This window comes from Pleurodeles waltl, chromosome 5, assembly GCF_031143425.1.
Source record: "Pleurodeles waltl isolate 20211129_DDA chromosome 5, aPleWal1.hap1.20221129, whole genome shotgun sequence".
Taxonomy (NCBI): Eukaryota; Metazoa; Chordata; class Amphibia; order Caudata; family Salamandridae; genus Pleurodeles; species Pleurodeles waltl.
The window spans coordinates 164976001-164986706 of NC_090444.1; the positions used below are offsets into that span (position 1 = coordinate 164976001).

At 44.2% G+C, this 10706-nt stretch overlaps 1 protein-coding gene across 3 annotated transcripts in view; it reads left to right on the forward strand.

Annotated features, from left to right (window-relative positions):
- The window catches only part of DUSP10 (dual specificity phosphatase 10), a 66431-nt gene extending 64344 nt beyond the window's left edge, over nt 1-2087 (forward strand). For all 3 annotated transcript variants that reach the window (XM_069233856.1, XM_069233857.1, XM_069233858.1), the window contains one exon: nt 955-2087. In XM_069233856.1, coding sequence (XP_069089957.1) covers nt 955-1220 — 266 coding nt within the window. In that variant the 3' untranslated portion in view covers nt 1221-2087. The remainder of the gene's footprint in view (nt 1-954) is intronic.
- Nucleotides 2088-10706: the final 8619 nt, after the last annotated feature.

The following is a 10706-nucleotide window of genomic DNA, read 5'->3' on the forward strand; positions in this document are numbered from 1 at the left end:
CACCATTTACACCTTCTGCACACCGTTTAATAAATTTTCTTATACCAATTTTCCCAGAGCATACATAAGCTCCGCGTCCTCCCCTTGCCATAAAAATAAATAATTTCCATCATTCAATCATTTGAAATTTTAAAAACGCTGGGCCAAATTCTCCTGCTTGGCTTCCTCGTAATAAAGGCCAAGCAGGAGAAAATTCATCAGGTCTCCAGCATGACATTCCAGCTCCAATACCTTTCCACATGGATGCCCTATCCCTTTAAGGGAGCATATTCAGCCTCAACCTAACACCATAAGATGTACCATGCTAGAGAATGTTACTGACAATAAATACTTCCTTTCCACGTAAGCTATAGGAGCTCAAGGCTAAAGTCATTATGCTGAATCCCAATCTTTGAGTGGTGCTTGCCATTTCTCTGATTTATCTCCATCAGCAAAGTCTAGTCTATCTTCATGTTATAATTCCTAGGCAAAATCCCCTACCTGTCCTAAGGCTCTAACTTGGTGGAGGCGTGAGTAAGCCACAAAGACCATGTCTGGCCCTCAGAGTCAGCCTGATCCTTCATCACATTTTGCATTTGTGGATTTTTGAACTTTTCCAACACTTTTCTATCTTCATTCTCTTTTGTTTGGTTAAGTACTGTCTGTCTCCTGTAAGGGAGCAGCCACACACAGGGTGAAACAAAATGGATTCCCGTCATTTTGTTGTGTGCTGATATCTATGTATCATAGGGTTTCTTTCATTTAGTAATACAATTGTGTGGTGGTAATATGTCTACTTTTATCCTATGTCTAAATGTATCCTATTTTTGCATACCAAATCACATTATATAATACTGTGAATACTGTGACTCATAGAATACTTTACGTGCAATAGGCAAATACTGAACGCATCCATGTTTTGTATGACGCAGTTGAAGCAAGCTCATTGACTGTATTGTTTTTTAAACCTTGCAGAGGAAGCTCATCAGTGTGGCAAAGGTTTGCTCATCCACTGCCAAGCTGGCGTCTCCCGCTCAGCCACAATTGTGATAGCGTACCTGATGAAGCACACGCGGATGACCATGACCGACGCCTACAAATTTGTCAAAGGAAAGCGACCAATCATTTCTCCAAACCTTAACTTTATGGGGCAGCTATTGGAGTTTGAAGAAGACCTAAATAACGGGGTGACCCCTCGAATCCTGACTCCCAAACTACTTGGGGTAGAGACTGTGGTATAACAAAAGCTGATGAAGAAAGATTTTCATAGCAGAACTGTTTGACTGATCACCCTGTTCATGCTAATGTAGGGGGAGAGAGCCTTGTGGATTACAAAACCACCCCCGGAACGGTTTCATGAAGGAAAATGAGCCTAGGCTGTATTTAACCTCTTCCAAAGCACTTCCCACTCACGTCTGATGTTGGCAAGAGAATAAAAGCTCAAAAAGGCAAATCGTTTTTCTTTTAGGCAACAGCATTTTAGCTTACTGCTTCTTACTCAGCTTATGGCTCGTAGTCTGTGCAGGTTCATAGACTGAAGCAAGCAGCTCTGCAACGGACAGCTGGGGTGATGGAGCGAATGGCTACCCATTGAAGAAGTGTGGGCTGAAACCTGCCGAGGTGTGCTTGCAAAGGTGGCTTCGCCACAGAGAGAGAACTGATAATAGTAACTGTATTCTAGTATTTGCAAATGACTGCTCACTGTTCACAGAAAAATTGGAAAATATTTCTTTGGCGTGTTTATGTTATATTTTTCTATTTGGGATTCAGAGGTTACAACAAAATGGAACTTGACCATTATATGCCTTCAGTGGCTTCTTGTGCAATAATTTGTTTTGAGTGTGCAAACAGGTTAGGACTGGGTGCTTAGTATAAAGTTGCAAGACGCGCCAACTTGGTGAGACGGATTTTAAAAAGCAATTACAGTTTTTCCTTATTTTTATGTGTTGACTTGATTCTGGTTACAGTGCCATAAAACATGTTACATATGTATATCAGAATGTAAGAATACAGATCTTTATTTAAGATACTTTTCGCACAAACTACTGGTGTGCTCCTGTTGTCTGTGTACAATTCTAATTTTGATTATAAAAATCAGAAATCCTTTATTTTGAATCTGTGCGTCCTTTTCTTTGTTTTTGTGTTGCTTAATCTGATGTTATTAGAATTAATTAGACTGTCATATAAACCAGCAGGATTTACAGCTTTTTCAAGTTTTGCTTTGAGTTATGAAAAAGAAGCAAGGCCACGAAAAAATGAATGGCCATCAGACTGGTCCTACTGTTTGTGACTCACCAACACATGCAGCCATTCCGTCCCCAACTTTTCACGCAATGACCGCCAGTGAAGAGATTCAAAAATATTTTGCGCATGTTACCCTCTGGCTTCATCAGGTTCAACAAGCATTGTACTTTCACTGGCCTGGCCAAAACCTTTATGCCTTTCCCCTGAAACCTAAAGTCAGCTTCCTGGCCTTGACCTAGAACCAAGCAACAAATCCGCATTCAAACACTTACACCCTTATTGGCTCTCTGATCTTTATTGGTCTCTGACCTTTATTGGTCTCTGACCTTTATTGGCCTCTGACCTTGCATATCTATAGATGTGCACAAAATGTGTGGTTGTAGCTACCACATCCTCCACAACCTTTCCGAAGTGCTAGGATGCAATCTTTGTAACTGGTGTTTGCGCTTGATTCACAGTTTAGTGGGTCACTTATAATCAGGCCCTGGTACACTAAGAATGTACATTAATATTACGCTGCCCTCCTGAGAACCCAGGCATCTTCCCCACTCCAGTAGTGCCGGCTCTGATGGCCATCCCCTTCTGTCTCCTGTTATGCTATGGTTCATACAATGATTGTAGGCTACCTCAAAGTTAACAGGGTTGCTGAAGAGAACAATAACATTAGTTCACCTGGTCTCATTTAAACAGTCATCTTCAATGGAATAACACATCCAGTGATAACACTTTTAAAATGGATATGCTACAGTGCTCATCTCATTAACATATAATACCGATGGTCTGTATAATAATTACACATTTTAGCACAATAAAAAACAACACAGGTACACGTGGTGAAGATGTAATTTGTTCGAAAAAACTCTTTGGTTTTGTCAATTGTTAACATTCAAAGTCCATAAATTCACTGGCCCACATGGAAAGTAGACATTTCGACCCAACTGGCTAATCTTTTACTGGACTTCATCAGGGCAGGTATATAGTTATAAGCACCTGTATCAAAAAACTAAAACTATGGGATAATTAATCAGTATATTTACCAAAGAGGAAACTAGTCAATCTACTAGTTAAAATAGAGGAGGGTTCACTTACCCTTAGAGGAAATGAGGGCCATAGTGTCTGACAGCAACAAAAAATCCGTAAAACATGTAGTGAGGATTAGAAAAAAATACCAATCAAGAGCCAAAGTGGAATGGAAGCAGAGTGCCAAAGATTAAAAAAGCATACAATTCAAAACTGGTAGATCACTTAAGTCTTAAAAACATAAAATGTGAAACCTTGAATGACAATACCAAAACAGTAGCAAACAAAAAACGGAGCGCAGAAAGGATTTAGTAATACAGTAGGTGAACAGGTACTTCTAGAAATTATGTGAGTTGTTTTGGTACTATCTAAAAGAATCTTGCAGTGTGAGGGAGGTATTGTAGGTACTGAGTGTAGAGCACCACTGAATATTATACAAACAGCCTGTCAGAACACCGTTCAGAGGACCACGGCGCAAGCAGGAGTTACTGGGCCCAACCGTGGTGGTTGAGGCCTTTTACTCTCGATGTCCTAGGGCCGCCCCACTATGGATCCTACTCAACTGAGCTAATCACCCCCTTCTGCATCTGATTCGCAGTTGGGTAGTGTAGGATAAGCAGTCAAGGCTCCTTCAGGGGCAAACACAGATACTGATCAATAAACATGACTCATAACTCAACGAACAAGCAGCACAAACAATAAATCAATGTCCAGTTAAATACTTGTTTTTATATAAAAAGAAGTATTTTAATTCTAATTCTACGCATGCAAAAGTAAACAACATTATAATGCAATGACACAGTCCCTCTTAAGGTCGGAACTCTAGTAGTTGTTAGTCCACTCCCTAGCCTCCCAGCTCTAGTGCAACAGACCCTAGGGGGTACAGGAGCAGGATTCTTCCATCACGCTCCTTGACTCCGCCCACGGTGGCTCCTCCTGGCAGAGGGGGTCACCGAATTAGTGCAGCACACAGGCTACAATCTGATCAGTGCAGCAATTAATTTCTCACATTTTGCTCCTTAGATTAGTTCACAGTAGCCCCTCCTAGCATGCAGGGTTGCCAAATCAATCCAGCACATGGGCCTCGGCCCAATCAGTGCAAGTGTATTCCTCACACCTCACACAGAGAGTCCTCACATCAGGGCTCCTCTCTGGACCTCACTCCCTCCAAGTCTTGGTGAGCAGGCAGGAGCTGGTGCTCCAGGGAAGGTGGTCTTGGTTTCTGTGGGTGATCTTCCCTCCCCCAGCAGGGAGACTAGCGGGCTTAGGCCCCTAGTCCTGGTCACAAGCAGAAGTCTTGTAGAGCTTCCCCTCCTCACACAGCCCATCTGGCTGTTCAGCAGATGACAGAGTTCCGGGATCTCAGACTCCCCTTGTAGCCCTTTTCGAGACACAAACTGTAATTTAGCGAAGAGTCTCTGAAGTTTTATGTTGGGGTTTTGCTTCTTTCAAGTGGACGTCCTCCAGAGTTCACACCTGGATGTCAGCCACAGAGCTGTGCGCATCAATGGATTAATCCTCGGCCCTCAGCCCTACTGTTTATGATTCCCTTATCACCCCCATCTTTCTCTCCAGATATGTGTCCAGGTTCCTTCTTTAACTTCTATCATTGAATCAAAGAGCCCTTTGAAATGCAGAGAGAGAGATCTCCAATTGTCCAGGGCATGTCCAACGCAGCTAACAGGAAGGCAGCAATACACATATCTGTCTGGGGTGGAGGATTCCTCTCCTCCTCATGTTTTCAACAGGCATGCCTGGACTTCCCAAGATAGAACCCAAGGTCCTCCATATAATGTACCACTGCAGGCACTTTTGCACATACATTCAGTCTGTGCACACTTTTTAGTACTGCAGTCTCTCTGTACTGTACCAGAGTGTATTGTTTTAAAAGCACACACTGCCAGCACACACGCATTTACCATGTGCGCATGCACTGTACCACACTTCATCCTTTGTGTAGTTAATTTTTTTATGAGCACACAAGAACTCAGCACATGTTTTCACCATGCATATGCTTCCACATCGACCTGATGTAGGCCAGGGTGAGTTAAGCACACAGCAGCTGAACTTTTAAGAAGGTGAGTGAGCCTGTAGGCCTCACTCCAGTGACACAGGATAAAACATACCTGTTCACTACTACTGATCACTACACGGGATGCTGGCACCACTGTGGCTGTGATGCTTAACTCCTGGTAAAGGTGGAAGCCTTCTTTCACTATAGTACTTTGGGCACCCCTCCTGGTCCAACAAGACCGCAGTCTGTGAGACAGGCCTATGCTATGCTGCACGTGCCTGATCGGTGTTTGACAATGACAAAAAAGCAGCATTAAGGATCCAGACAACAATACTTCTGGGCACTTAGAACAAGGGTGCACATCTCTTATCACGCAGAGGACTTTTCTGTCCCAACACACCCATATTGCAATTATTGTTAGACTAGCATCTAAAGTGGAGGGAGACTAAATCATGATGCTAAGAACCAACCAACCAACCAAGATAGGGTAGGTTGCTTGCTAATATACCACCTTCAGCCAGGAAATAACCTTTGTATTGCAACTTAACTACTTGTGTAGAGTGTGGCACATATCTCAGATGGTCATCAGACAAGTCATATAAAAAATAAGTAAAGTAGGAAAGGGAAACATTGTCAGCTTATGGTGAACAACATTTTTAAAGCAGTCTATATTAAATAAAAAGTGAAAAGGCTGCTAACACCTAGTCAGTCATAAAACACCATGGATCCTGCATACTAACAGGTTTCCATTTGGAATACTTCGCTTAATAAATGTAGCTTTGTGGTGTTACAGTTAGAAATTCAGATTATCTGAACTACATGAAAGTTAATTCAATGGTGAAATTTGATTTTTAATAGCATAAGTGGAAACTGACTTTTATAAAAATGTACTTTGCACTGCCTGAGCCAAAACTGGCCTAAAACCAGTTTTGCCACTCAACCCCTCTAGCCCTGGAATCCACACCCTTGACTGTGAGAGTTAATAACTCCAGCGCATATAACAATAGCTTGCTGCTGAACCTGAGAAGAGCAGACTGGAACTCACTGCTGACCACCTAGCAAGGATTAGCTATTTGGGAGTAGGCAGGACAGTTGGCAGAACAAAGGGCACCTTTTAGCACTACCTCTTTTGATGTGGCGAGGCCAAAAAGTACTATTAATATTAATTTCTTGGACCTTCCAGGATCCTGTAAGGGAGAGAACTAGTTTTACCCTGTCAGGTGGGAAAAAGCTTATCCATATACAGGAGTAGTCAAGGAGTTGAAAATAAGCCTGCATGGCTTCTAGGATTCTACTCTATGGAAACTGCTCCTGGGTAATTTTACAGTAAATCAAATTGGTGCTGAAAAAGAAGGTGGGGAGGAGGTGGCAACATTTCTCTAATCACTGGCTAGTGCACTGGGTAAATCTGGCATCTTAACCACCACCTACTCAGACCATTCCTTGACCTGGCAATCCCTAAATCCTGGTCCAATGCTGTGTCGCATTCCATCCAGGGTAAGTTTTGGAGGGAGCTGTTCTCAAGGTCGGAGTCTTAGCAAAGTTGTATTCTTTTTTTAAATTAACATAGTTGAGTGACGCCATTCTCCCACCACCATTCCACTGTTATAGCTCTTTACATAGGGGCTGAACAATGTTTCTCCTTATGCCCAGCACTATTTAATATGTTAAGCATCTTGCTAGATCATCTTATTTATCCCATAACAGCAAGATGCCCCATTGTTATTGGCACTGATTTTGCATCCTCTGTGGTCAGAGGTTGAAAGGGGAAGACATTTTTCAGTGCTGCAACCCCTAACTGACATCTATGGATTCACCCCAAAGAGGAAGATCATCCTCAAAGAACATCATAAAAAAACTCAGGTGTCGATACTACTAAGAAAGTGGAACCATTCCTCCCAGAAACTGACTCCAGAACAGCTTCAACCTAGGCATTGAAAGGTTCAGCTTCTTTAAGAAGTTGCCAAGGCAACAGTGGTGAAGTACATCTGCAGGGTATGTGGAGTGGGAATGACATAGGCCCCTCTCAAGGAGCCACCATGAACACGTTGTGCGAGGACAGCTGGAATTGTTCTCGATGTCTCCCCACATCAATGTTGTGCCTATCAGCACCTCAAAGTATCCTGTGGCTCTGCTAGTACTGTGCATGACACAAGACCTCCTTCAGTGGTGATTGCCTGTCTGTGGTGCCATGTGCCATGACTCATCAAATGCATGATGAAGGGAGTCAGAGGTGCCTCCTCTTATTGCCACTGCTGAATGTTTGCTGCTAGACTTTGCCTTGCGTGAACTGACTCAGTTGATCTGTGCTGTTTGGAGTCAAGCATGTTAGCTTTCCAGTCTTGCTGGATGTATATTGCTTATATGTGCTGGGAAGTTACTGGCAGTGATCTTTTAGGCTTGGGCTGCTAATGAATGTGGATAAGGAGTTATGAGTGAGTAGGCCCTGCTCATTCTGTGGCACTGGCTTTATGATGTGAGCTGTTAGACCTGACAGCCTTAGGGTGGTCAACCCTAACATTTTGCCTGGTTCCCCTCATTTTCTTACACTGTTTGTGCTGGCTTTAGGACTCTGCACACATTACCACTGCTAATCAGTGCTAAAGTGCATATGCTCTCACCCTAAAACATGGTAGCATTGGTTCACACCCAATTGGCATATTTGATCTATTTATAAGTCCCTAGTAAAGTGCACTGCATGTGCCCAGGGCCTTTAGATTGAATGCTACTAGTGGGCATGCAGCACTGGTTGCACCACTCACATAAGTAGCCCCTTAACCATGTCTCAGGACTGCCATTGTAAAGCCTGTGTGTGCAGTTTCACTGCCACTTCGACTTGGCATTTAAAAATACTTGTCATGCCTTAAACTCCCCTTTCTCTACATATAAGTCTCCCCTAATGTAGGCCCTAGGTAAGCCAGAGGGCAGGGCGCTATATAGGTAAAAGGAAGGACATACTTTTGTGTTTTTATATGTCCTGGTAGTGGAGAACTCCTAATTTTGTTTTCCACTGCTGTGAGGCCTGCTCCTTTCATAGGCTAACATTAGGGCTACCCTCATAAACTGTTTGAGTGGTAGATTCTGATTAGAAAGGGGTAAACAGGTCATATTTAGTATGGCCAGAATGGTAATACAAAATCCTGCTGACTGGTGAGGTTGGATTTAATATTACTATTTTAGAAATGCCACTTTTAAAAAGTGAGCATTTCTTTGCACTTAAAATCCTTCTGTTCCTTACAGCCTGTCTCTAATCCACGTCTGGGCTGGTTGACAGCTCCCTTGTGCATTTTAGGCAGACAAACACAGGATGCTCAGTCACACCTGCACACATCTGCATCCTGAATGGGTCTTTCTGGGCTGGAAGGGTGGAGGGCCTGACACTTACATTTCAAAGGACCTGCCCTCTCACAATGGACTGTCAAACACCCCTACTGGGACCTCGGCACACAGGATTGTACTGAAAGGGGACCTTGTGCACTTCTAAGCCACTCTTTGAAGTCTCCCCCACTTCAAAGGCACATTTGGGTATATAAACTGGGTCCTTCACCCTACGAACTCGGACACTTCTTGGGAAGACATTCTGCACCAGAACCTGCAACCTGCCAAGAGAAGCTGCCTGGGTGCCCAAAGGACTCACCTGGACTGCTTTGGTGTAAAGGACTGCTGCCTTGCTGTTGCCCTGCTGCCTTGCTGGCCTCTGGCTCTGCTGAGAAGTGCTCTCCAAGGGCGTGGATTGAGCTTGCCTCCTGTTCCTGAAGTCTCAGGGCCAAAAATAATTCATCTCTGCAAGACTCCTTGTGCGGTGAAAATCGATGCACAGCCTGTCCAGTGGTAAGAAAATAACTGCATCACCGAACTGGAACAATGCAGCCTGACTCCCTGAGTGGAGATCGACGCAGCGCCAACTTTGCGACCGGAACTTCGACGCACAGCCCACCGGATCGATGCATCGGTGGACCGGAATGATGCAGCCTGACTTCCTGCTAGAGGAATTGATGCAGTGCCAGCCGTGCAGCAGAAATTACACAGTATCACCCACCGGATCAATGCAGCAGCTGTGACTTCGCCCCGCACACCCAGGATTTCCACGCATTGTCCCTGGGCGTCAAAAGACCCCGCATCGCAAAGAGGATTCAAGCCTGCACGCTGGAATTCGACTCAAAGCCCTTGCCGTGTGAAAAAGAATCGACGCATTGTCTGTGTACGCTCAGAAAACCAATGCAAACCTACCTTTTTCCACACATCTCCTCCTCTGTGGTCTTGGTGCGTGTAATTTGCAAAAGACAATTGTTGCTTTTATGAACTAAAGACTCATCTTATCATTACAAAAGTAATATTTCAACTTGTAATTATCAAATCTTGATCATTTTGACCTTAATTTAATCAGATAAATATCTCATATTTTTCTAAACTTGTATGGTGTCTTTTTGTAGTGTTCTCACTGTTATTGCATGATTTATTGCACAAATACTTTGAACATTGCCTTCTAAGTTAAGCCTGACTGCTCAGTGCCAAGCTACTAGAGGGTGGGCACAGGATAATTTTAATTATGTGTGACTTACCCTAACTAGGATTGTGATCCCTATTTGGACAAGGGTATATACTTCTGCCAACTAGAGACCCCATTTCTAACATGTACAATCAGAGGGCTCTTTCCCTCTCCTCCATGTGCCTCTGCCACATCTCTGGGGCTCTCTGCTGCAGTACACACACACTTGCAGAGGAGATGTCACCCCAGAGGAATATGGCTGGTTTAGGGAGTGCTCCAGTTGTTGGAACCTCTCTCTTGGCTGTACACGGAGAGTGCTCTGGTTGACGTTTGGTGACTCTTTGGTTGGAGCTTGCACTTGTGGCACTAAGTAAGGACTATTTGCTTGTGATTGTTATGCCAGTGAGAGGAAGCACCTCTCAGATTTTTTGTGAGAGGGTGGCCGGGTGCAGAGCGAATCGGTGAGCCAGAGGCTGCGTGCAAAGGAGCCAATTGGAGCTGGAGGTACGTCTCTTCATTGGTCACTTACAGGACAAGGGGGGGCACTCTGGTGGGAGGTGCAGGGTGTTCCTGAAGTCCCTTGACTAGGGCTTCCTCCTTGTCCTTTTTCAACTCTGGGCAAGCTGGTTTTCTTGGGGTCCAATGTCAGCTGACCAGTATCCAGGGTATTAATATGGTCCAGCCACTAGAGGATACAGTGCCACCAAACATGGCACACTTGCAGGGTTTGTCCTTGTGGTCGTAGGTGTGTTGTCAAGTCTGGCTGCGACTTCCGTCTCCTGAGATATCGGCCAGTCAGTGAAGTGACCCTCACTGAGTTGCTGGTTCTTGGTTTGTTGCGGAGTGGTACCTCCACTCTGGAGGGAGATCTTGGGCGATTATTGAAGCCTGGAGTTCCTCTTGGTTTCTTGAGGTCATTTCAGTGTCCAGCTCCTCCACAGCGGTGATTGTCAGGTCCTG